This window comes from Aplidium turbinatum, chromosome 1 (assembly GCF_918807975.1).
Source record: "Aplidium turbinatum chromosome 1, kaAplTurb1.1, whole genome shotgun sequence".
In the NCBI taxonomy this organism is placed as follows: domain Eukaryota; kingdom Metazoa; phylum Chordata; class Ascidiacea; order Aplousobranchia; family Polyclinidae; genus Aplidium; species Aplidium turbinatum.
In genome coordinates this window covers 47,092,756-47,120,165 of record NC_137472.1, presented here as the reverse complement: position 1 = coordinate 47,120,165, position 27,410 = coordinate 47,092,756, and the positions used below count along the sequence as shown (strand labels likewise).

At 37.0% G+C, this 27,410-nt stretch overlaps 2 protein-coding genes across 2 annotated transcripts; both read right to left on the bottom strand.

The window, feature by feature from the left end:
- Positions 1-113: 113 nt before the first annotated feature.
- Positions 114-24,251, bottom strand: LOC145781336 (putative phospholipid-transporting ATPase IIB). Its single transcript, XM_082593116.1, has 27 exons — positions 24,137-24,251; positions 23,474-23,565; positions 21,062-21,223; positions 20,153-20,276; positions 18,079-18,192; positions 16,595-16,738; positions 16,242-16,320; positions 15,822-15,997; positions 15,334-15,492; positions 14,952-15,041; positions 14,350-14,504; positions 13,782-13,920; positions 13,369-13,528; positions 12,868-12,968; positions 12,258-12,371; positions 11,987-12,127; positions 11,698-11,781; positions 11,359-11,529; positions 11,124-11,222; positions 10,532-10,769; positions 10,383-10,447; positions 9,471-9,626; positions 9,276-9,340; positions 4,432-4,540; positions 4,060-4,117; positions 3,371-3,574; positions 114-839 (listed from the first exon to the last, which is right to left on the bottom strand). The coding sequence occupies exons 2-27, from the start codon at positions 23,518-23,520 to the stop codon at positions 703-705; spliced, it is 3,291 nt and encodes a 1,096-aa protein (XP_082449242.1). The 5' UTR covers positions 23,521-23,565; positions 24,137-24,251; the 3' UTR covers positions 114-702.
- On the bottom strand, positions 24,251-26,739 carry LOC145781344 (regulation of nuclear pre-mRNA domain-containing protein 1B-like). The gene is made up of 2 exons (XM_082593127.1): positions 26,331-26,739; positions 24,251-26,291 (listed from the first exon to the last, which is right to left on the bottom strand). The coding sequence occupies exons 1-2, from the start codon at positions 26,735-26,737 to the stop codon at positions 25,706-25,708; spliced, it is 993 nt and encodes a 330-aa protein (XP_082449253.1). The 5' UTR covers positions 26,738-26,739; the 3' UTR covers positions 24,251-25,705.
- Positions 26,740-27,410: the final 671 nt, after the last annotated feature.

Sequence of the window (27,410 nt, the reverse complement as noted above, 5' to 3'; positions counted from 1 at the left end):
TTACAGTGAAGTGCCCGCTGTTGTTGCTTGCTGCCCCAAAACATCGTTGTAAATAATAATAGTATAACTAGTTAACTACGGCTGTTTTCTATAACTGAAAACACTATAATGAATAATGATGCACAAAATGTAATGTTTTTACGTGTTCAGAAAGTACAGCGTAATAAAATGCACAAATAACTATTCATCCTCGACTGAATGGTAAACTAAGATTTTTTGCTGATAAGTTCAGATTTGTTTTCATGCAAAACCATGAAATATCGTAAATGTTCAAATCAAGATTTAAAGATTTCTGCATTTTTCCAGCAAACGCATGGAGAATGACTTACATCTTGACACGAACAAAACAATAGATTTCAACGAGAGTAAAACAGACTTAATGTAATTAAGGTAGGCTAAGTGAATAATCATTAAATTGTGGTCACTGGTCAGTCTTGTGATTTATGAAATGTATTCGAAGCCATTTAAGAGAAAGAGTATAAACGCATTTGCAAGGTAAATGACAATGAAATACTTTACTTTCTAGCTGAAGAACTACACTAATCCACAGATATTGCTTCAACACAACTTTATGAAATGTTACAAAAAATAATCTTCAGAAGAAAATCATAACTTGCAGCTACATCTTGACTGAAACATCAACACGCCAGGCTACATAAGCGCAGAATTTCTCAAGGGAAATACACCACACGTTATATATGATCATTCGTTCAACTTAGAATAGCTTGGAGGAGAAAGTCTTTTGCGGATATACTTCAGCAAGGCTAAGGGAACACAGCTGACAGTGGTGATGACAATAACACGCCAGAGAAATCCAGTGGTTGCCAAAAAATTCGGATCTATAAAGCAAAAAAAACTAATGTAGCGAATTACGGCTTTTAAACAAAAGAACATATTTACAGAACTAAAGCATCATGGTATATTATACTAAACAATCAAGTGGTTGTCCAGTTGTTGCGGTGTGCCCAATTTAAGTTTGCTTATTCTGTACATTGCGACGCACCTATAATGGAATTTAAAAGATGCACATTGGAAAAGTTCTGTTTTGTCGAAACAATAGTTATTTCAATTTAAACAAGAACTCTGATTATTCCAACTAAGGGTGAAATAGGTCTTTAGAAACTAGTAACTGCATTTGATGTAGTTACTGAAACTGTTGATCGAATTGAATTTTGTTTTGAACAAATTGCCATAAGGGAAGTATATTTATTATTCAATATTCGTCCATTGTCTTCCTGATCAGTGAAGAACGATGGAGAAGATTGAACGAAAGCAAATCCATTTATGGCACAAAGTTTTCCCGAGAGCAGGCTGCTCGGTAAGTACGACGAGACTTTCGGTACATATATTTTGTAAAAATAAACTTAATAGATTCTTAAGCTGTGTGAATTTTTTTTAAGCAAATTGGGCAAGAATAAAAATTCTTGTAATTTTAGGCATTGTTTTGTTTTCTTCCCGTCACAAAAATTAGTTTTAACACAATAAGTTGGGCCATTCTAATTTCATCCAACCAGTTAAATATACTTTAATCTCACACATAACAAAACTCAGGTTGTATAAGTTATGTTTCTCGGCAGCCGATTGTAGCAAGAATTGACAGCGATAGACACCGTGTTTATCGCTGTCAATTTTTGCTACAATCGGCTGCCGAGAAACATAACTTTGATTGGTTGGTCTAAAATCTAAATGGCTAGCGTAGAAGCTACATCGTCATGGTTAGCGAATCGCAACTGCTCGCTGTACTAGTGAGTGCTCAACCTTGTGCGGATAGCCAAGAAAAACGCTCCCTTCTTCACAAAACCCAGTTTATTTAGTGTAAGTTGTCACGAGTAAGCTGATTTTCATCAAGTCACTAAAAAACCCACTATTTTGTTGTGAAAATATTTTCAAGAGGAATCCACCAGACATTCAATAAAACAACTGATGCTTTGCAAGATATATTATGGCTGGCTTGTCGTGTGTCATTGTTTAAGAAAAAAAATGAAACTTGACATTTGCTAGATAGCCAATGAAGGAATAATCTTACGTACTCGTCAGATTGAAAAACAGCACTATCAAATTGAACCAGTAAGAAATTTGAAAGCTTCCTAATTTAGTTACGAAACCAAATCTTGTCTGACGCCTTAAATTTTTAAACGTATTGAGACGTCGTGAAGCAGTTTCGGAACCACTGAAAACTGATCCATCGAGTGCGCTTGCATGTAACTGACTGCATTTCGATGAACTTGGTAGATGGATTTACAACAGTGGCGTATTCTCCATGCATGCAAGCCATGCCTTACAATTCTGATGAAATCAGAAATCTTTCAGGGATAACGAATTTATGCGTAGAAATAGAAAATATTAATAGCAGAACCTCCTTGCTCTCTTAATTTCAATATTTGAAACAACTGTTCGTTCTCAAACTTTGCTGACCCTGGCAACCCTGCATGCAGAGGAGAGCTCAGCATGCGTTGATAATACAATTTGCCTAATCGCCGCTCTTTTACAACGCTGTGGCGCAAAGGCGACCAAGGCATGCATATTTAAAATTGCATGCCTTGGTCGCTTTTGCAAAACAAAAGTCACTATCTGTAGACAGGGTTGCCAGATTGGCTTTTTTACGACCAAATTTAAGAAATTTGACTTTTTTAAAAAGTGTTTGGCCGAACTATTTTTGTTTGGACGCTTGGCCTTTTTTGGTTTCCCGATTGGCATTTGTTTGGCCTTTTTTCTTTTGGTTTTCATAGTTTAAGTCCTTGCGGCTTTCTATTGTAGATGCTGTAACTCTAGCTCTAATCAAAGTTTTCAGTCAGATTTCGTCATTGGCGATGTCACCGAGCACCAGGGATCTTTCAGTTGGGTAGTAGGTAATCTAATCCTATTTCAGCTGGTCAGGTTTAAACCTTAAACTGGTATTCGTTGTATTGCATTGCAAAAGCTTTAGCCTAACTAGTATTGAATGTTTACCATGGCATATAAACTTAAGACATTGAATTTATGATGTCTTTCAAACCTCATTTTTTGCAAAACAGCTCAAACAATTATCAGCTAAGTAAAGCGCACATTGCAGGAAAAGCTATAAAACCTAAGGCAAATTTACAAAATTTTCCTGGGGGAGCATGCCCCCAGACCCCCTCTACACTGGCTATGACCCTCCCTCCATTGCATGCCTACCAAAATCAACCAGGATACGCCACTGATTTACAAGAAGTAGTCTGTGTGAAAATGTTGTTTTTGTTGTATGAAGACGCAATGTATCATGTTCGGCGGTTAACATTCAGATGAAGTGGTTTTAATTAAACTTTAACTTTGCAGTGAAATGCTGTCGACTCTTTTCAAAAAACAATAACTGCTTAGTACGTTATCAGTTGAATAAATAGAATCTCACCAAAATATTGCCTCAAAAAAGCGAGCGAGGCGATGTATATTGCCAGACTGAGAGCTTCGCTGAGCAGCATCAACCAATGCCAGGTACGGATGGTCAAAGCGACCATCAATAACTCGGTCAAGATGAGAGCGGTGAACGAAATGCTGACAGCGTGGATGAATTCATCGTCAAAAAGCAAAAGAGCTCCGTACATTATCGCACCACCTACAACATGAAGTTTTCAACGGTAAATTCGTAAATATTAAAATTTTTAACAGTAAAATGTCAACAAATATCCATGCAAAAATGTGTAACTTAGAAGACAGTGGCAGAGTTACAGTTATGCTGTAAGGAGTTACAGTTATGTTGTGAGAAAATTACATGTCCGTCTCGTTAGCTCAGTGGTTACGCGCCAGACTCAAGATCACGCGGCGCTGGCTCGGCTCTCGAGGTGTGCGCTTGAGCAACGCATTTCAGGACTGCTCTCCATTCAGCGGCACTTTGTGGTGGAATAATTCCCCGGCAACAACATTTCAACAATCAGAAACTTCACTCTGTCAATCTCGGTAAAGGAACCAGCGTCAAAAGCCTCTACAATTATGCGAAGCTACCAGGAATAATCAACAGCTTTCTCAGCCCGAGGATAAAAATTCAAAACCAAGGCAATTAAACATCAAGTCAACCCTGCAAAGGTAACGGTTTTTACTTACCCTGATAAATGCTGATCAACACCCACAGTAAGAAAGTTTTAAGTGAGAGCGATCTTCCCTGAAAGGCACAAATATCAAACAGGAGGAGTGACTTGGCAGTAAGTCAAAACTGTAGCCTACTGTTAAACTTATTAGACACTTTGCGACAGCTCGAGAATGTTCTTTTTCCGCCAACATTTCTTTTTCAGCAACTACTGTTTTATGCCGGAAATAATTATTTTAATTTTTCTCCGTCAAGAGTTAAATAAATTCCATAACTGCATTAAGTGAGAAAATAAAACAAGGTATTTTTCTGAAACAATAAAATACAGTAAACACAGAAAAGTATAGCAACAAAAGAAAACTTAAATGCAACTAGAGAGCTGCTCCAACCTTGTGTAATTCGCGATATAGTTCTGGATATTTGAGTGCGACATCTGGTGTGACGTCTTGATCCAGTACGAGTGAAAAAACAGGAAACATTGTGAAGATAGTCGTGTACCTGAATAATCACCCGATCATAATTGAGGTAGCAGTCAAGCGTTGTAATGTTCCTCATCGAAAGTATTAGGTTGTTGGTGATAGATGACCAGAGATGGGCAAGATCACTTGTTTAGGTGATCTTGAAGATCAAGATCACCCAACAGTGTGATCTTGGAGATCAAGATCGTGATCTTGAAGATCAAGATCACTTTTTGGGGTACGGTAGAAAACAAAATTAAAAACTATACAAAAAGGGATAGCATCTATTTACACATTTTATGTATTATTTTTTATTCTTAGCCTATATCTTAAACAATTCTAAGTCTGGTTGGTTCACTGCAGTCTGCAATAAGCCACTTCACATGACCAAAGTCGACTAGAGTCCATTTTTTAGCATCGCCATTCGCCAACCTAAACTTTTCAAACATCTAAGATTGGATCAACAAAAGCGAACAAATTTTTAGAATTCGCAAAACAGAAATGTAAACAAATTTTAGTCATTTCTTCTCATGTGTTGATTAGGGTGTTGCAGGCGCCCCTCAAAAAACTAAACTTCATCAAATTCACTTCTACTTTTTTTTATATGTGCTTTTTGGTAAAAAAACACATTGTGTGCAATTTCAACAAGATTGGTTGAAAATTGAACTAGCAGATTTAATTTGAATTTTTCAATGCTTAATTTCACTATTTTCAAGAAAAAATGTCAACTCACCGCCTGTAAATGAAAAAAATTGGTGTTATTTTTATATGGTTGTTTCTCAATGGTGAAAATGTTTATTAATTGACACTTGTATTTGGTTGTATCATATCCATACTTTAAAAATTTTGATAAAATTACTGCCTATGTCACTGGTTTTGAATTTTTTTGCAAATAAATTATAGATATCTTTGAACACTCATCTTCTATAATTAAGTGTATTTTTGGATAATTGTTAACTCAAAATTGATTGGTCACAACACATCCATGCCAACCAACAATCCAACATGCAATGACTTCCTTGTATTTTCTACAACTTGAAGAATGTTCTGGTAGCGTTCTTCAAGCTGAGCAGATGGAAGGAAATCATGTGCCAACTTGACCCCCGCTCTGCAGAATCATTAAGAACATGGAAGTGATCAACTTTGTTTTTTGCTTCTACATATGAGTGTTTATGACCCCACTCATCCACTGATTTGCTAAGAAAAGATGAATCGATCTTCATCAGTTGAAAGAAGTTCCATGAATCGGGACCTATGAAGCTGCAAAGCATTTTATCATTTGCACATTGTGTAAGATCAGGAAAAACCGGTTTACCAAATCCAACTCCAAATCTTTTCTTGAAAATACCATCACCTTTTGGCTGCTACATTAATGCCTGAGCAATGGTTGTCTTTCACTGTTGGACACAACAGAACTAAAGAGAGATAGTGGAACCATTTCTTCTGTCAGGTACCAGAGGTGTTTTAACAATGCCTTCCTTGCACTTTCTGCAACCAAAGAATCTGTCAGTGTATTGTGACAATGTTTTTTAAAAATTTGAGATCATTTGAAGGAGCAGCTCTTCTGAAAGGATATGTAAGCCACCAGGGAACATTATATATACATAGCAAATTGAACAAATCTTTTCAGCTTCTTCAGCTGATCCTGCCTCAAAACTACATAAGGCTTTTGCAATTTGAGTACCTCATTTTCCAGAAGAACAATTTTAACAGAATAGATAAGCTTGCTCATCCAGCGGGCTCGGTGCAGTGCTCCTGGTGGTTGCAATGTAACACCAACTGAAGAAGTAGTTCCCATATTACAAGTCACATAAATTTATAAGTTCTAGATAATCATTTCTTAAGAACTTGGTTGAATCAGGATATTGCTTCATCTGATTAAAGAGTAAAGATAATTCTTCTCAACTGTCTTTCCGCTTCTTTTCATTTTCCTTTGTTTCTGAACTGCATTTCTCGATAGCTTCCTTTTTACTTTTCGTTGAAGTAGCCTACTTGATCGCTTCCACCCAATGTCGCTTCCCTCGTCATTTGCATGCTCCTTAAAAATTCTCTAGCCTATCTTCTATCGGAATACGTTCCATTGCATCTCGAGGCCAGAAGGGAAAGGTCAGTTGTAGCTTGTCTTTAAATGATTTGATCCTTGTCCTTCATTCTTTTTGTAGTATTCCAGCTGAATTTTGAGAACCCCATTCATTTCATCGTAAAATTTCACTATTTTCTGAGCCATTTTTACTGAGTGTAGTGTGGGAATGTTAACTTTTTTATAGAATATCAGAACATCACTTGTTGTCTGATTAGCTGCTTGTGTTATTAGCTGTTATTGGCTCATTAGCTGTTTGTGTTAACAATTCTCTTTTAAATGTCTTTATTGAAGTTTCTTCCTCCATCTCTTCTAGGAAAGACAGAAAGCTAAGAATAACTTGCCGATATGCGGGAAGTTTGCTCCCCTTGATTTTTTGGTCACCTTTAGTAGGAGATATAGACAGAAGGAAACGCATTTTTTCTAATTTTTGTGATCCACTGGTCATAATAGTAGATTATAACACACAGTGTCTACACTACAGTACTAGATTAAATAATGTAAACCTTCACAAAAATTAAAACATAAGCATTTGTTGACACCACTGCAGTGTGCTACCTAGTTAGGCCTAAAACATAGAAAACGAGCCAAAGTCACAGACCTTAAAATAATGCAATGTTTCAAACTTAATGAAATACCATAGTATAAATAAGGATCATTCAAAAATGGAGTTAGCATATCATGCATTGTAAAACATTTCATGACTTGTGACATAAGAAAGGTGCTGTTAAGATTGTTACAGTAGTGTATTACCAAAATTAGACTTACCAGAAAATTAACGCACTAGCTAATGCCCACAATGGTGGGAATATGGCAATTTTGTACTAGTAAAATTCATTTGCAATCTGCTCACTCAGTTTTTCTGCAATCTCAATAAAACTCCACAAAGTGTCCTAATATGCCAAAAGGAATACCAAAAAAAAAGTAGAGCTGTTTTTGACCACATGAGGGCGCCTGCAACACCCTAGTGTTGATATACAGTCGTAAGCTGGTTACCACACAAAGCTTTTTCAATTTTGAAATGGCAACACTAACCAAACTCATTGAGATTTCAAATCAACTTTTATTAGACGCATGAGTCATATTAATAGTGGCTAAATGGTAGTAATTACCACTAATTAGGCTACTTTGTACAGTACCAGTTCAAAAAAATGTCTCTAGGTCAACTGAAATTCCAAAGTGATCTTGATCTTATTGACTTTCAAGATCAAGATCACCAAAATAAAAGTGATCTGATCAAGATTACGCCCATCTCTGTAGATGACCAATGTTACGTTAAATTAAAGAAATAAGTGAAGGTTTAAACAGGGTTTTAGACTAGAGTATGGAGTCGGAAAGATTTTGGTATGTCCGGATTTGTGGTCGACAAAAAGAAAAGTACAACTCCGGCTTGATACAAAACCATAAACTACAAAAATTTTGTTTGCAATCTTATTTCAAAATGCTACTGCTTCTTGTTCTCTTTCATTTCACTCTAAGAATTGGATGCACTAATTACGGGCCGCTTAAGTAAACAGTCTATTCGGGATATCGAGAAACAGTTTGCGCTAACTTCAGAATACGAGAAAACATTGGTACCAATTTTTAACTGCGACAAAAAGCTGATGAAGTTGTTTGCACAAGTGCTTGAAATATCTTAATTTGTCTTATGTGTTGGCAAAATAGTTTCTTAGCGTCGCATGCACAGGGAGATGAACACTCTGACAAGCATTCAACAAGACTTGAGCTGCTGAGGATTTGCAACCCTGTGGTTGCTGCAGTTGCGTATCCAGGGGTCGGGCATTAAGGTGCGTCTACACGACGACTGTTTTCTTGCTTAAGCTAGCAAAACTTCTTGTTTGTTTAAGTTAATCGCACTTTGTGCCGCTTACTTTTAAGAAACTGAGCGAGTAAGCGAGTGCCCGAGAAAAAATACGCTCCAGAGCGAAAAACTGGGCGCTTAAGTGAGTTCTCTTGCTTAGAAATCTTTTCACGGCAAAACCTCAGGTCTACACTCAGTAGTCTGGCTGCTAGTCAAGCAACTAGGAAGTTTGTAGTTGTTGTTTTGTATTTGATGCTTCCAGTGTTCTCTGGCCACGCCTGTTTCTAACTTTTTAACTTCACTGAGGTGTCGGAACACTTCTTTCTGAAGTAAATTGCGCGTTTGCAACCTTATCTTTTTGCAGCATTTTTTACACAAGTTGAGTTCAGTTGCTTTTATTTCTGACCATGATCATCACAACAAAAATAACACACGTTAACATTTGAAAGCCATTATTAAATCATTGAATGACTGCAACAACTCAAAGTGCCAGCTCACTGCGACTGCCGACTAGTTGTTAAAAAACAGTTGGTTTACTTCTTGCTTTGGCGCGAGCTTTTTGAAACGTGACGTCATTGCGGTTGAAATACTCACGTGACCGCGTTCAAGCAAGCAAAATCTTTTTTTGAGATTGTGAGTGTAGACGAAACAAGCTTAAAAACTAGCTTAAGCAAGAATTTCTAAGCAAGAACACTTTCTCGTGTAGACGCACCTTTACTCACAAGTTGCTTGCATGCAAATTTGCGAGCGAGTAAAAAGAAAAATGTTAACGATACAAAACATTAACGCGATGAGCCATCAAAGTCAGATATCTTAGACAGCTAATAGAAAGTTCCAACTACAAAACCAAGGCGTTTCATTAAAAAAACTATGCAATATATGACGTTTACTTACCCAACCATTAAATAGCCTTGGTAAAGTGGCACTGACGAAAAGTAAAAGATTGAAGAAAATACGGCCTGTAAGTTCAATAAAACAATGTGAAGGAGAAAAAAATTGATTTCAAAACATGTAATCAAACTACAACAACTATTCAAAGCGGACCATCGACTCGTAGGCCATAGAAAAGAAACATCACGACATACTCACTTGCATAACAGAAATAATGAGACCTCTGTGAATGATGAACTGGCTCAGTGACGCCGAACGCTTGTAGCTGTTACGGCCATGGACCATCAACAGCGCTCCAAGGTGACAAAATTGTGTAATCGAAAAATCAGCAGCCAATGAGGCCTGTTTTCCTTCCTGTAAGAAAAGCATCTGGAGTAAGATAATGAAAAGGAAGGGTTTTTGATCAATATACGAGAGATAGGTGTCTGCGCTTTCAACATCAATGGTTTAAAATCTGGCACAAGCCGGTCAAAAATGTTTCCTAAGCAGGAATAATTTTATAATTTGCGCAAAAAATCAAATTAAAAAAGCAGTTTTACGCATTATTTGAAACAACAGGTGTTCCAGCATTTAAATAAAGTGCTGAAGCAGATGGTAACTATTTCAGCTGACCTAGCTCAGTTAGGGGGGTCACCTACTTTAGGTCGTCTGTCAGGGGGCACCCAGCAGCAAATTTGTCTGTCACATGTATTTTTGTGAAGCTTAACACTCACAGATTAATAATCAGTTGGTTTTATCCGGTAACTATTTCAGCTGACCTAGCGCAAATTTTGGAGGGTATAAAATTTGTCTGTCAGAGCCCCCCACCAACAAAAATATCTGTCACATACCAGACAATCATCTAGAAACAATTTACTTTACAGCCAACTAAGTTTCAAGCGGTAACTATTTCATCTGACCTAGCACATTTTTTGGGCCATGAAAAATGCCCCCCATTCCCATACCCACCACCGGCGGCCCGGCAGACTTCCAGATTATGAGTACCCACATACCACCGGACATCGCTGTATGAATAGAAATTGGTAACTTTTTCACCTAGGGTGGACGTCGCGGGCTCCCGGTCTAGTTCCAGCGTTTAAATAAAGTACTAAAGCAGAGTTAAAAAATCACCTTGCCAACTATCCCAACACCACAGTCAGCTGCTTGGATCATGCTCACATCATTTCCACCGTCGCCTGAAATAACAGGATTTTTCTTACACCTTTGTGCCAACTAACATCGAATAAACGTTAAAACAAATTAAAACAACGTCAACATACCGATCGAGCATATCCGCTTTCCTGTGTGATTCCGAAGCAAATGAACTATCTTTGCCTTCTGCGTCGGTGAGCACCTACATACAACCACCGCTGGACACTGACATGAGAGCTCAACGAATTCCACGGCGTAGTAGCGCAGGCAAATATCCAACGACGAGCCGTGAATGACCAAGGCTGTGTCAGCGGCGCGACGACGAAAGGCGTTCAGCTCCAGATGCGTGTCAGTACGAGTCGTCACCTGAGATGATAATCACTTGAATTGATTGGTGAGTTGGAACCGTGGCCCACAATCACGGACAAAGTTAGCAATAAATCCACAATAAAACATGGAAGGTGAAGAAGTATTAAAAAATGAAAAACCAAGACTTGACATCTGGCTTCCTAAAACCACTGGTTTATATCTGTCGAGTGTCGATTTAGCTTTCCCGTCTTGTCCAAATAATTTCTTGAAACTAAGAAGAACCTTCAAGGCTCACAAGATTTAGCAGCAAAATGGAACAAACGAATTTTTACACATAAAATCTATGAAGTGTCAGCTGCCCCATGAATATGCATGACTTTAAAAAATGCCAAACCCAAATGACTTGTGAACCTGCGGAAAGACGTGGATATCTTTTTCACGTGACACCAGACGAGAGCTCTTTGCAATACAAGTTGCCGTCTCCAACTTGTCTCCAGTCAACATCCATACCTAAATACGTAACCATGACGTTCACGGATGTTATTTTTACTGCAAAACAATTGCACTTGGACAACACAATATTTGTCCGAAGTAAAATCTAAGGTAGGAACAAAGAATAAACTTGTACGCGAGCTACAACGCTTACCCGGATGCCAGCGTTTCCAAGCATTTCCAAAGTCGGTCTAACGTCTTTCTGTAGTTTGTCTTCTACTCCAGTGACGCAAAGCAATTCCATATCTCGTTCCAGCGATTCGACAACAGCGCTGACTCGGGTGGCACGGTCGGTCATACTCAACTTAGCTTGGTTGTAGCGTCTCTGAATATTACGTTTGAAAACTAACAAAGTTAATTCGAAAAAACGAATCCATATTTAGAAAATTTCAAGGATGACATAATGTTTGGTTGAAGGATAACAGAACTTCACCGTCAACAAAATACAATCAAAACGAAACTGACAGGTGAAGAATATCAAAGCAACCTTTACCTCAAAGTCCTGGTACAGATCTTCGGACAACATTTTCTTCGCAACTACCAGAGTTCGTAAACCTTCTCTTGCCATGTTGCCACACTGAAAAAAAAAAAGGATCAGTTCCATAGAATTTTGTTGTTCCATTTTCTATATAAGTACACAAAAGTTCACTTGTTCGGTAATCTATACAGAAAACAGCTTTAACATATTCAATGCTGATTGCTGAACCAGTTTCAGCGTTATAAATCAAAGGACACAAAATAACATAAGGAAAAGTTATGAAACAAATTGCATAAATAAACACCTCTTCGTCGAGCCAGTCGTTGTAATGAACAATGGAGGTCATCACGACGTCAGCACCCTTTAAATAAAAGATGATTTGTCCGCTGCTTTCTTCTTTGACTATGATTCCCATCCTCTTGCTCTCAGAGGTAAACGGAAAGAGCTGGAAACGACAAAAATAACAAACGACATAAAAATCGTTGTTTTAACGAAAAAAAGGAACAAAATTGTCATCACACAAAAAGAAAACTATTGCAGTGCACTGATTCTACTGAAAATAATACTGACTGTACCTTTAATATGGTGAAGGTTAGCGGGGTGCCATAAGGAGTCTTCAGCTGCATGGAGTTCAAGTCGCGTTGGTGAAGTACGAGGCCGACTGACTCGGTCCACTTGACCAGGGCTATCTGAAAAGGGTTGCAAGCACGTGGGATTAGGAAACACACTCCAGACAGCAAAATCCGTCATTTTTACATTGATTCAACGTCTGCAGACGTTGAATCAATGTAAAAATGACGGATTTTGCTCTCTGGGACATAGCAAGAATTCACAACTTGAATTACACGCGTAATAATGTCATTGTAGAAGGTGTTATGTTAAAACTAATAAACTTGAAATATTTTCGAGGTGTTTGGTGAGCAAATCTGTTTAGAAAAACTAAAAATTCCAAAGCGAAGGTTTGTAGAAAAATGTATTAAGACAACGCTATTGCTTCACTATATACACTTGTTGCCATGTACCAGTCTAATCCCTCACCATAAAAGTTTCAAATAAAAAGTAAGCTTCTGCAAAGAATACTAAACTTAAGCATTGTCTGAAACCATACAAAAAGATTATTTTATATTTATTTAACTTTGTGTGTCATGATAAAAAATTCCAAGTTCACGAACACAACTCATATACCTCGTCTGGACTGGAAGCTTGGTAGACTTTGTTCAAGCTGCTTTCTTCATTTTCGTCGTCTGATTCATACACCGGCGTGACATTGTGACATAAAGCCAAGGCTAAAATGAGAGCAGTTGTATAAAGAATCCGTTTGCAGCAGCAATTAATTCTTCTACATCTTCAACAATCAGACATAAAGCCTGGATGCAAAAAAACAAAAACAACAACAACCATAATTTCAGCTCGTTCAATATGTTTTTGTCGTCATGAATTTGAATTGGATAACACGGCTCCAGCGATGATTAAGCTTTAGCAAATGTAGTTAGTTTTGACTTTTCAAATTGACAAAATTACAGTCGTAAACACAGTCCTTTAAATGCTATGTCACAGGAGCTCTGGCATGCTTCACAAAGGATCGCAAAACGTTCAGCACAACTCTGGTTAATTATTGTCTTTGTAGACGGAAGCGAGAATATCCTCAACTACATGCCAACGCCTCAATCACGATGCGCCACAAACCTTTAACCGCTTCAAGAGATTTCGAGTGGGTCTTTTTCTTAACCTTGGCATGAGGGACTTCTTTCTTCTTCACCGACGTCATCATGAGGTCATGATGTGACGTTGTATCGGTAGTTGGGGCGTTGGGATCGACGTATGACTGCCTCAGATGAAGCACAATCTGAAATGTAAGCGGAACACTTCAAAAGCACTGTTGCGAATGTGTAATCGACATCGACAAAACATTAAATCTTGTTAGCCAAATTAGTAACACTCATAATGCATTGTTTCTATCCACATTCTACAAAACTACAATAAATGACAGTGCTTGCAGGCGATGGTTGTAATGTATAGTGTAGTATACTGTAGTGTAGAAGGATACCTAACTAACAGTAAATGGTTGCAGTACAAACCAAAACAATATGCACTGTTACCTCATCCATTGAGTCAATTCCATACGCAACTGTGCCTACGTGGAGACGCTTAAAGATCATCTCATTCTGGGTTAGAGTGCCAGTCTTGTCACTGAGCAAATAGTTCACCCGTCCCAACTCTTCTGGTATCGTGCTGGATCTATCAAAGTAATTGCAATTAAGAAAAACTCACTGGCAGCACAGCAGACATAATTCATCATTGATTCAATGCAGTTATGTGGCTGAATGAAATAATGCTCTTAGCAAAGTAACTATAAAAGTACCCAATCTATAAACACAAGACTGACAAACTATCTTGGAAAAGTGATGGATAAAAATTCCTGGCACAATTCTTCTCAATCTCATCCACAAAGTTGCAAAAAGTCACAGCTTTATTCCATTACTACTCAGTATATGATACACCTATTTCACCTTTACTTTTTAACCTTGTCGATATATTTCGGTAAACTCCATAAAAAGCAACCAAATCTGACACCACATTTCTTAAACAAAATAATGTCGTTTGCAAGTATGCTGTAAAAACGACTCCACAAAGCTGAAACATTGCTCAAATCACACCAATCTATACCTGACAACAGTGCCAGGGATAAGTTTGTCTCTCTGAATGAACCAACTGTAGACGACTTTTCCGAGGTCGAGGTTGACACGCAGCCCAATAGGGATGATGTAAGAAAACAAAATAACGAACCGAAACATGTAGCGATACCACGGACCGTAAAATCCCTGAAATAAAAAAAGTTTCAATCTAAAGAAGACTAGGTTTCTTGTACTATGTAACCAGAATGGAAGATAATTTAAAATCAAAGATTTATTGATGGGCGAAGCACTGCATCTTTTATACTATCAATTCAGCACAGAACCAGCGTTTGAAAAAGGAACGCCCTCAATCAACGCTGTCTGCCAATGGTTTTGTTTGGAAAAAAAACGAAAATAAATAAAGCAAGGATGGAATAAAAAAAACTACTCCGTAGGTACTTGTCGACCATTGTATTTAAAGCAGGCAACCCCACACTTCAGCAAAAAACGTATGCTTGTTGATAGTTCTTGGCAGACTGAACAAAACTTTCTTTGCTAATGGAAGTCCCAGTTGAAAAAGTTACGCCACGCGTTGCTGTCATTTGCAAAATTCTACTAATACAAAAAAACGAAATCTGTTGAAGGGAAACTCACCTTCACCGCTATCAATGCAAAAGACAATAGAATGACAGCAGTGAATAAAATCTTGGTGAGAAAGTTTATTTCCTTGTCCACCAAACCGACCTAAAAATATTTAAGTCTTCAAACATGACAGTCAATCAGCCAGAGCCAGATATTTGTAAACAGCTGTGTTTAGTCATATAAATGCATGAGCTCATGCTTATTTGGAGTAGACAAGAAAAATTGAGCAACATTCAAGCCTCAAAACAGTCAGTACTTAAAAATGGAAGTGAAAACACACAAATGCAAGCCATTTTGATTGTTAACGTTTGACAGCATCTGTTACAAAAGGCTCAAAATCCTTAGGCTGCTTATTGGTTTTTGAAAAGGTCAACGAAATGCACAAACTTGTTACTTTAGTAGACGGATGTGACGTATTCATGACGCTCCGCGTGTGCCTGCCTGTGTATATGACCGCTGCTACAACAGTTCCGGAAGCCACGACAGTGTCCGCCCATAAGGTGTTCTCAATACCAAGCGGTTCCTCGGCAAGAGTGTCTCTGTCACTGTCATCCTAAAGTAAAAAGTTGTTGAGAACACGATAACAAGTGTCCATTTGTAATAAAAACTTAGATAAGCGATGGAAATATTGTACTGAGTGCATAAGAGAAAAAAATAGATTCCAAGCTATGGTGAACATTAGAGTTTATACACTATTTTAAGCGAATGTGTGAGCACATATTACAGAACGCCTAAAGCATTTACTGCACAGGTTTGTTTCCTTTCAAGTCACTATTTATACAAAATTCCCCTTCTTTGAAAGCAATGTGATGTCATGTGACGTCACATAAAGAAACAATCATTTGCACCACATGACTTAACAAAATTTGGAGCAGCAATTACCATAGAGAAGGATCCGATGAAGCTGTGTATGTCGTTATGAGGTTTCTCTGCAAATATGTGAGCTCCACTGTTGAACAAATCAGCGTTGTTCTCTTTCGCTTGGGTACCATGGACAGCCACTTTCAATTTCCAGTCAGTCTCGCCGTCAAGTTGATCAGTCCGAATGAAACAAGTGCCTGGACGAAAGTTTTATATAAAACTAAGCGCATGGAAAGGAAAAAGAGAATTGTAAATTTACTCCTAAAAAACATTGTATTCTTTGTGCAACACCAGACGAAAAAAGTCCTCACCAATTCTGAGACAAAAACTGAATTAGGCAGTTGAAATAATAACAAAAAACTGTGACATTAAAGGCAATTTATTTAATGCATGAAAAGTTGCTTTTGCAGATTTAATCCATACAATTCCTGTAAGTCTCACCGCTTTTTTCAGAGGTTTTCAACAGCACAAGATCGGCTGGCACGCGTTGGTCTTTTTCGATCTTCAAAACATCGGAGACCTGAAATTCGTATTGTTACTTCCTGGAAGCTACGCCCAATGAAGCCCAAAAGCTTATTTAGCTTTAATGGAAACTAAAAGCGCTAAATTGCAAATACGTATTATAGGCTACATCATATAATACAAGGTTTCAGAAGGTCAGTGCGTGTTTACATGTACACTGCCAGATACATCAATGCAGATTAACTTTCTTAACACTCGCGCAGAAGCATGATTTGCAAATGGCTCAGAAACCTTTCGCTTTATTGGCATTATTACGTCATAAACATCCTCACTTGTATCTTGCTGCTTTTAATCGACGACACACTTCCGTCTTTTTCCACTTTTTTATATATTGTCGCGTTGATTTCTTTGTCGCGAAAATGTCTTCGTATCTCATCAATGGCTTCTCGGAGCAAGGTGATGCTCAACACGAAACCCTTTGATGGAAAAAAAAGTATATTATAGCCTCTGTTCAAATACATCGCCCAGACAACAAAATTAGTCATTTTACATTGATACAACGCAAGCCTTAAAGCAGCCGGCGGCCATCGCGGCCATGGCCGCTAAGTAGTGGTTGAATGACCGCCGGTGCTACCTCCTCCGTCGGCCAAGTTTGGCCGCCGGTTTCTTCTAGCCAATTATTTAATTTCGCAATAGAATGATCGTGGATTAAATGACGAAAATATGTAGTATCAAAGAGTGACGCAAAATTAGGTCAGCGCATCATAGTCACTACTGTTGTACTGAATATATACAGCTGCGATCACCAGCGCTGTAAGTCTTGTTTGCAATTCCCGATGTTTATTTTAACGAAGTGTTAATCCGAAGTGCTAATTTACATCGGCTGGCAATATTGTCGTTTTTATATCGATTCAATGTTGTCGGACATTGAATCGTTGTTAAAAAGGAGAACTAGGTTTGTTGACATCTGTGGGTAAAACACGTGTCTTCATAGTTGAGAACGCTGTGGGTTAGTGACTTCACACCCTCAATGGTGACATCATGACGGAATAAATGGTCAGGTTTTATGAAAGGCGGTATGCAGTTAAAACAATTTACTGAGCTGCGAGCAGTGAAAACAATTTAAGGTCGTTAGATGGTCCCGCAATACCGGATTACAATCCCGATAAAGCATTTAATGCGTGGTGCAACGATTCTATTGCAGGACGTCGCCCAGACTTCAACAACGCTAAGTAATCATTTTAAATGCAAGTTTAATGCTATTTACTTGTGCTATCGTTATTGTATTTTGGCCTCCAAGCACGCAGATTTGGCCGCCGAGAAGGAGCTCTCGGTAGGCCACGATGGCTGCCGGAAAAAAACACGAGTTTTAAGGCCTGCAACGTCTGCAGACGTTGAAGAAAATATGGATTCATTCTGGTGCCTGGTTTTTGGAAAGTAGGTTAACCTTTATTAAGTTAGATAAGACAGTTAGAAAGTGTATTAAAATTGTTTTCGCACAACCTGCAGCAACAGCAACGGTAAATATGAATAAAACTCTATGCCACATGCCAGCCAAGCCTGTTTGAAAAATAAAGCAAACTATATAAAAATTGCGATAACTTTGAATTTCACATTTAGCGAGACTGAAAACAATATCACTGAGAATATTCTACAGGGCTAATACAGTTTAACCAACAAAATCATTTCTTTTTTTAGCCTCATTTGCCGTAATCTTGTACCAGTCAATGTAATCAGTCACGTTTTCATCAGTTTACACTGTTTGCTGCAAGTTTTCAAAACTTAAACTTTCCAGCTACTAAACTTTTCCACTTACTAAAGGCGCCCAATATGTGTAGAGATAACCGATTTTAAGTGCAGGAACAAATTGAGAGCAAGCCATAATGAGAAAGTACAAATTAAGGAAGAACTTGAATTGATTATACAGGACCTAGAGAAACACAAAAGAGTTTAACAAAGGTAAAGACATAAAAAAAATATTTTTCTAAAAACGACTCATTCAACAAAAGTCACCTGCAAAAAACATCTTTATGCAATTATGCTAGACATATAAAATAATTTTTCCGATCGGAAACAGTATCAGCCAAACAGTTGATAGAAAAATCTGATTGCGAAGTGTAGATTTCTATTCCCTACAACATAAGCCAGAGTGGGAAAATCGTCTGCTCAACCACGCAAAAACTCGTCATCTGTATGACTGTATATATGCAGCCCTCGAAATTAGCTTCCATCTACGACGGCAAAAACATTGCCGCCGCCAAATCAGCAAACCTTGGATTGCGGCGGCAATTGCCGTATGCTTTAAAGTTTAAACAAACGAAATTTTATGCGCTTATTCTTCGTGTTTCATACGGCGGTAGCGGAGAGCATCACGAAAGCTATTTTATGCGCTGACAATGCTCTTGTGAACTGTAAAAAGTTTGCAACGTTGTAAATACTGGCTTAATTGTTACGAAAAAGTTATTCTTTCATAGAATGCTTATTGTTTACCGGTGTCGTTGCGAATATAAATCATGGTGAAGGATACAGTTAAAAAGTGGAATTTACCTGCTATAGGTTATCAAACAAAGGAAACAGAAGGAAAAGTTAGCGTGGTATTTTGCAATATTTATAAAGAATTTTATGACGGAAACAAATCGGAATTAGAAAAGCTACGGGGTCAAGTTAAAAAAGTAGAACAAAATTGGATAAATGGTTTTTAATAATGCTTCCGATCATATGGCATCGCGCGTTCACGAACGGGCAGTTTTGCGTCTTCAATTATTCACGTGACGACGCGACAACCTCATCCTCCGATATAGCATTTGATGATTCCGATTCTGACTAGTTCTTTATCCAACAGACTTTGTGTTGCTCGCACGCAGTATCCCAATTGTGCCGAAATTATGTTAGTATAAACGTAAATCGAGCCAATCTTCTCGCAGGGAGCTATTAATTTGTTACCGGTACCTGTTTGAGCAATTAACGTTATTTTATGATGGTTCAACGTCGCTAGATGTCGAAAAACAAACGTAAATTTCTTCTTGGGCATTGTTGTTACCCAGGCAGCAAAATTCGTTATTTTTGCATTGATTTTGCATCTGTAGACGTTGAATCGATGTAGAAATGATGGTTTTGCTGTCTGGGTGCGCAATATAACCCGCCGGGAAAATTAAATCGATTTGTGCTGACTCGAACGTTGAATCAACCCAAAATTAACTTACTTTCCCCCTGAGTTATTTGACATGAATTAACGTAACAGCGTGCGTATTGCGTTGCTCGCTTTATCGCTACTTTTAGTATTATTACATCACAACAAATCAAACGATGCGGTCGTGATAGACTACTCTAGTATATTTTTCCCTTCTCGTTTTACATGCTTTGGTACAATTTTGTCGTAATAAACGTTCACAGCAATTGCCGACGCAATTTCAACTTTGGCCGTTTGGCCTCGGCAAAGTTTTTGCCTAGTAAAAATATGCTATGAAATATAATATTTTTGAAGACTGCGTGAGTGTTCACAGCAAGTAAAGTGGTCCGAGGTGAGGTCTTGGCACGATGTTTCTGCTGATTAAACTCCCGCTGCGAGTAAATAATACAGGAAGAAATTTTGAACAATTTTTGTCTTAATTAAGTGCTCGTTTTGCGGCGGCATTTTTATTGCCGTAGCAGAATGGCCATTATGACGTTTACGGCGGCATTTACCACGGCAATTGCCGAGTGCCGCCGCTAATTTCGAGGACTGTATGTGATATGTAAGCAGTCGCTTCTTATTAGGCAAACTTGGCACGTTGTATAAATGTCTTGGAAGAAGGATACCACCTTTTAAAACTCTAATAAAGACAGCAACACCTCAGCAAAAACTGACGACATCCATACACGATAGGTTTAGCAATGTTAAATTTACGTACCCCTGGAACAAAGGTGAATATGTTATATTTTTGATTGCAAATCTTGTTTGGAGGAAAGTGTTCGGATTTCATAGGACGACCAAGCCACACGGTACGAGGTTTCAATTCTTTTTCTCTTGTACATCTGAAAAACACATGTACAAAATTGAAAAGTATTTTCTGAAGAGTTCGATTCCCACAACACTGTGTAGACTCAACAACCTCTTTCATGCAACAGAATTGAAATCAGTTGAATTCTATTTACTCAGCAAAATATCAATTTCAATTTAAAAGATCAATTTTAATCAATGTCATCTCAAAATCATGCCCTGAGTAAAAATAGAGAACAATAGTAAAAAAAATGTTTGATACAAATTTTATTAATCATGGCAAAGATTCAATTCACAGCAACCACCTTACACAACCGGCGCAAAAAAGTTTTGCAAGATTTGTTGGGTTCGTTTAGCTACATCGATCGATATATTGAACAGGCTATTTTTGTCAAATAAATTATATATGCCACTTGCAATATCATACTTGGAGAGTCAAAAATATTGTTTACATCTTTGCCATCACTTTGGAAATAGCGCAACAATTGCCGGTACGTAATATATTGAGTTTCGGTTTAGCAGCATGATTCTAGGATATTTCGCAAGTGCAGATTGAACAATCTGCTTTGAACAGCCTCCTTCTGGGGGTTCGCTGTGGTGACAGCGGCTTATCACAGGCTTTCGAAACAAAGTCTCCTGGTCATGTGCAATGACAAGATTGTTTTTATCTACACTTTACAGGGATAAATGTAGTGTACACTTGTGAAACCCTTTACCCGTATCTTCCAATCAGTAAGTTAGCCATTTGATTTTAACAGTAGAATCAAAGATTCAAAAAAGCGTGTCATCGTTAGTTAGTTAGAAGGCCTAAGGTACGAACCGGCTGCACAAAGTGAGAAGAACATCACAGCAACGTGTACATATCCCTTTGTGCGGCGGGTTGCGTGAAAATATTTCATATTCTTCGTTGTCGACATTCGCAGACGAATCTGATCCCATTGAGACTAATGGTATCGCATCAAGATCGGTGTCGGCTGAATATCTGAATAAAAAAAGTCAACATGACAGCCCCAGTGAGCAAAATCCGTCAGCTTCAAATTGATACAACGTCTGCAGCCGATTAAAAAATGACGGAAAAATATAAAAAAAATGACAGATTTTTCTGTATGGGGCTGTCATGTATGATTTCGATTTTATTTCACGTAACACGATACACGATTTAAGAACTACATGTCATTTACATATCAATTAAATGGAATACTTGTGTAATCAAATAATATCGCTATCACGTGGCCATTAGAAATTACTGTTATAAGCTTTTCAAATCTACAAATTAACAACTTAAGTATATATATATAAGGCAAAGTAAAAAGCGGCAACACCACAAAGCAATAGAAATAAGATTTCGATTCGGTTATGCAGTGCATGTTAGTTTAAAAACAAGAATAACACAAAATGAAGTTGTGACAAGTAACTTTTAATTCAGCTAAACGCACACACTAAACCAACCCATACACTAGTCAAAAACATATATATCTGTGACGCATTAATCATGAAAAGCTGTTTGACTGTATGCAACTTATGACTTTTTATCAATCATGGTAAACACCGATAAATAACACTGCTTAGAAAAACATTTAAGTATATATATACTCAAATAAAATAAGATGATACCAAATCTAATGCCAGATTTTTTCAATCAATCACGTAACGTTTTTAAACTACCATCTTGCATGCATCCATCCAAGCTCTGATAAAAAGCGCTGTTTAATACGACAAAGTGGTATTATATTGATAAATTCTGTTACTCAAGCTGGCAGTCGAGTCAACTGTTTAAAAATACCATTCCGAAGCAAGTGTATTTCGCTGCAACAGATTTTCAGTAAACCTGCCAATATTGTATCACAAAAACGTCATCAAAAACACTACCATTGCTAGGGGCAGGGCCCTATAATTCAATTATGCCAAACTAAAGTACTAATTGCACTCTAAAAATGCACTTTTCTCAAAACATGGATATATAATGATCAAAACTTAACGCAGCAACACTGCAGAGAAACGATTGCTCCTTTTTCATTTCTAGATGATCGGTGCAAAAGTCATTCATGCACAAAAAAGCAGAACAAAGTTTGCCCTTAAGTTTTCTTTGCATGAACATTGATCGACTTATACAAATAAAAGAAAACTGAAATCTTATTATCATATATATATATACAAACAATTTGCAATGAGTTGCATTATTTTTAATTCAATGTTTTCAATACATCAGAAGCAAGAAAATATCAACATTTATCAGCAATCAGCATGCATCTCACACAAACGACTATAAACTTACCTAAAAGAATTATTTTCCTCAGACATGTTCAAATATCTACCAGAGCAATTCAATACGTTCAATACAAAAAAAATTCTCAGAAGTGACAACAAGAATGCTAAACCTCACTTTGCAGATGACTTTGCTGACGTCCAACCCTCGTAATACGGGAGACAAAGGACAGAAAACGTGAAATAACTAACTAACCGTTCTCATCAAATAAGAATTACAGTAGCATTTTGTTGCAAATTTTATTACTGCATCACTTTAGATAGACGTTATCATTCTGAGTTATTCGCCCAGTTGGTTGAATATTAAATATATATAAAGCTGGAACATTTGAAAAAAAATACTGCAAACTCTTTGAAACAAAGCAAGAAAGTAAATCCACACAATTACAGTGTCAGTTTAAAATTTGTGATCGTATAAAAATGATTGGGGTTTGTGAGATAAGAGGTTAAAAGTGCATGTAGCATGCTTATTGCTTATCATATATACATTACCCCCACCAAAGTCAGCAGCAAGAGTGTGAATAAAGCACTGGATTACCTATTCATTTATTGAAAAGCAACTGTTGAAGAATTACTGCAATCACACTCTTAACAAAGTTATTCAGTGTGACATTCTATGCAAAGTAGAGTAAAATCAATAATGAAAACACACACAAAACGCACATTTAAATTAACACTTTATTATCTACATATTGCAATCATGCTGTTATGAATCATCAAAATCAACATTTTTTTCAGCCAAAGTTTCATACATTTATGTGAAAATCTAGTACTATGAAAGGCACCACTACAGCATGAAAGATCATTAATGGAAATTCTCGAGATATTATTATTTGTTATAAGGTTATAGCAGTGTATCACCCCAAAAATCAATGAAAAATTGCAGATAGCTACGGGGAAAAAGGATCCATCACCAGCCTGGCATGCTCATAGTGAAACAAAACCTTACGAATTAAGAGGAGTGTACTTGATGTGTGATGAGTTTTTCAGCAAGGGACGTCGAAGTCGATCCATCAAACGGAATCAAATGCATTGAAGAGTACTTTTCAGTTGAAGCTTCTACAAAACACATATATATATAATATATATGTTGTTGAGAAACTAATATTATATGAACATCACTCCACAAACAGTTTAACATAATGTGCACAAAGTAAGCTAACACTGGCAGGGGTGAAATATTCCGGAATGGCCCGTTTCGGTGAGTCCGATTCGGTGAGTCCAATTCAGTGAGTCCGATTCCCTATACGTTGATTTTTTGATTTTTTTTTTTAAATTATCGGGTACCGTAGCCTAATTATCATTGCCGTTTTAGGGTTAGGAGTTAAGGTTAAGGGTTAGAAACTCACCCAATCGGACTAACCGAATCGGACTCACCGAATCGGACTCACCGAATAGTAGCAGACCCGAAATATTCAAATCATTAAGATACATTACCACCAACACAAAATTCCCTGTTTTATTTGCGCTTCTGGCTAAAATTTTACTAAAAGCAAACTGTTTCTGTACTGTGATTGAAGTCAATTAAAGGGCTGTCACTAGATAAAACATTCTATGAAAATCAAGAATATATATTTATAAATATTATAATACAAGTAAAAGCTTAAAAAAAAAACATGCATATACCTACCAATATTTTATTATTATTGACCTTGTAATCTTTGTAAGTGAAAATGACCAACAAAACATTCACAATACTACTACAATATAACCAAACACTATAATATTATCCCAAAGCAATATCTGAAAATTGAAAATAGCACAACATTTTGTGTCAATTGCACTTTAACCAATTGAATTACTGTGAATTTAATGTTCTTTTTGACACATCAAATCTTGTTAACCTCTAAGAAAAGTACTCTCAGTCGTGTTATTTTACTATATTTTGCTACTTTCAAATGTGTGCACTGTTTTCACTTAAATCAATTATGCTGGCAGTTGTTTAAAGACGTTGAAGTACAATTATCACATATGAATACGTAATTAAACCAAAAACAGCACAAATCCAGAGACCTTGTGCGAGATGTAAATCACTTTGCAAATAACCAGTGCCTGGTAATCTGAAGAGAACTAATACAAAGAAGGCACAGCCAAGTTTTAACGCAATGACATTGCTTTTAAACATCACCACAGCAGTGCCCAAACATGTCATGACATTGTTATGATTAAAAAATAACATCACCATTCCAACTTTGTTAAACATTCGAAGTTGCTAGTATATAATACATCGGCTTTTGCATTTGAAGCATTACTTTATTGTTGTATATATAATGTATATTCTGTAAAATAACATTGGCAAGACAATACACCAATAATTACAGCATTTAATAGCCAGGCTTGCTTTAATTTTATTCATACAGCTAAGGTCCTTTTAAAAAGTATCAAAAGTATTAAAAATGGTAAGTTCAATTGTGTATTCAACCAGAACTGGCGAGTAACTGACATACGTACAACTAAGTCTAAGTCTATTTAGTCAACTCCTGTCACTTCAAAGTGATTTGGCAAGTTTAGTACTATATATATATATACTGAAAAAAGATCACAAAAAAAACATTCACTGACAAAAAATTAATGGGTAAATAGTTTGCCATTAGCCAATTATTGTTATCTTGAATTTGTGTAAAATCCAAAAGAAAAATATGTCATTAGTATAATATAGATTGAAAATGTTTGCATCTGTACAGAAAGCTGAAAAACATGATCAATCTTGTGCCATCTTGACGTCTGAAATAAAACACAATTCCATAATTATAAATTCAAGTATAAGTGGCACCACCAATTGTGAGCAATCTCGAAATTTTACAGTTAAAAAAACACACATGCAATTTATACCTAACAAATGAATTCATCAATTCTCCCGTTATTTTTGTCTTTATTTTTTATGAAATAATATAAATTGTACAATTGTTCGTTTGTTGTAATATGCCACCACTTTTAGTTGGTTTGTCATTTTTTTCATGTACGGTAAGTCACACCTAATGTTTAAGTCTTTAAAAGGTAACAAAGCAGTACAGATACTATTACTATACATTCCATGTTGCATGCTAAAAAGTGTGATTTTTACTCAAATGAATATGGTAAACACAACAGCAATAGACTGGTCAATGGTCAGTTTGAAATTTACTGGTAATTCAATTGCCAAAACAGTTATGATGTTATGCAAATCAAATTCGAAGTCAATATAAACAAAGTATGCCAGTCAATTAAACAGATCTCCAGCAGATGGCAGAGGAGCAAGGCCTCCAGTAACACTCGGAAGCATTCTCAAATCTGGCAAGTTTTGAATGTGTGATTTCAATTCTTTGCGTACTTCAGAAACCCTTGCAAGTTTTTCTCTATATTCTGATAATTTTTGTTCTGATTCAGCAAGAAGGCTACGCTGCTGTCTGACATAATCGGCCAACATTCGAGCCACTTGTCGACGATCATCAATTTCAGCAACAAGACGTCCATTATATTCTGCAAGCAGCATGCAAGCTTCATCTACAACAGTAGACAACTTATCAGCTGTCTCTCTATCAGTTATCCGATCAAGTCGTGACACATCTTGTACTTCAGGGGGAAGGCTAGCAATTTTCTCACGAACTACAGCATCACTAGAAGCCGCTGTTTCAAGATCAAATAATGCTTTAGCAAGTTCATCAGCTTCTGGAGGATCGCGAGGAGAAAGTGTGAGATAATCATCATCTTCATTTTGATCAATAAGTTCTTCTAGTCGACTTTTTTTGTGAATAGGCGAATCAGAGATAGTCTTTCTTTTTTCCTTAGATTTGTGCTTTTTGGGACTTATTTTTGCAGTATTTGTGGAAGTTACATTGCCAAACCTTTGGTTAAAAACTTCACTGACGGATTGGCGAATCTGTGCAATATATTCAGCATCATAAATATTTCTTTGTACCCAAATGTCTAACATTCTTCCTATGGAGTTCTTAGTTTTCTCATCAGAATGTTTAGCTACATGTGTAAATGCAGTAATGAGTACACCTCCATAAGCCTTGGTGAAGTCTGGTCCTTTTTTGCGACTATTTTGAATTACATCATTGGCAAGATAAAGAAAAGTCAACTTTTTCTTGATTTTGGCTTTGATGAGTTCTGTCTGCCAGACTTGTACTATAGTTCTTGCATGCTTTCTGTGATGAATTACCCACAAAGATAAAGTTTGAATACTTTGCTGAGAGTTGTTTAATTCTCCTAACTTTTTTGTCAGAGCCGATTCAGAAAATGTAGACATAATGTAGGCTACTTAATTTATTGCCTAGATAAAACAATGAAAAATCAACAAGATCACAGAAAAAATCAGTATAAATATATAGCCTATTATCTAAATCAGGGGTTTTCCTCTTGGGGTTCCTGACCCCTGTGGGTGGGGGTTGCAAGCCATTTTACGAGGGATAGCAAAACGCCTGAAAGTCAAGTGTAATGTTTTCAATTCTTTTTTGCCAGAAAAGATTAAAAACTACATTTTTTTCGCAATCTACCAATCCACAACTGGAGCTTAGCCTATTATATTGCTTAAGCTTTCGGACGTTGCAAGGGCTTTAACAATAGAAAAGCATCAATATTTTTTACCTAGTATTAGTAAGTTGCATCGTGCAGAGCAAAGTTAACGAAGTAGGCTAACCAAGTTATGGCAAAAAAGCCAAGTTATTCGGACTCCTATTTCAATATGGTTTCCAATAGCATTTAAAAATTTAGTGTGTAGGCTATTTCCTTTAAAAGTTCTTTCAGCTACAGTTAAAGTTAGAGTTTTTTAATTTTCTTGAATTTGAGAATTGTAATGCGTGCCAAAGTCGCAAAAATGTAATGCGTCGTTCGGCAAACACGGTCACATCCTCTTATGACGAACGGAATATTACCCAGAGAAATTCTTAAATTCAAGAAAATTAAAAAACTCTAACTTTATT

What these genes read in the sequence shown, in the direction of transcription:
- LOC145781336 (XM_082593116.1), bottom strand. Translation starts at nt 23,520, where the DNA reads ATGGATCGACTTCGACGTCCCTTGCTGAAAAACTCATCACACATCAA. An exon ending in GAATTGACTCAATGGATGAG is followed by an intron (nt 13,529 to 13,781) that starts GTAACAGTGCAT and finishes CTTACATTTCAG; the next exon opens with ATTGTGCTTCATCTGAGGCA. An exon ending in CAAGGCTATTTAATGGTTGG is followed by an intron (nt 4,541 to 9,275) that starts GTAAGTAAACGT and finishes GTGATTATTCAG; the next exon opens with GTACACGACTATCTTCACAA.
- LOC145781344 (XM_082593127.1), bottom strand. Translation starts at nt 26,737, where the DNA reads ATGTCTACATTTTCTGAATCGGCTCTGACAAAAAAGTTAGGAGAATTA. An exon ending in AGTGAAGTTTTTAACCAAAG is followed by an intron (nt 26,292 to 26,330) that starts GTTTGGCAATGT and finishes TGCAAAAATAAG; the next exon opens with TCCCAAAAAGCACAAATCTA.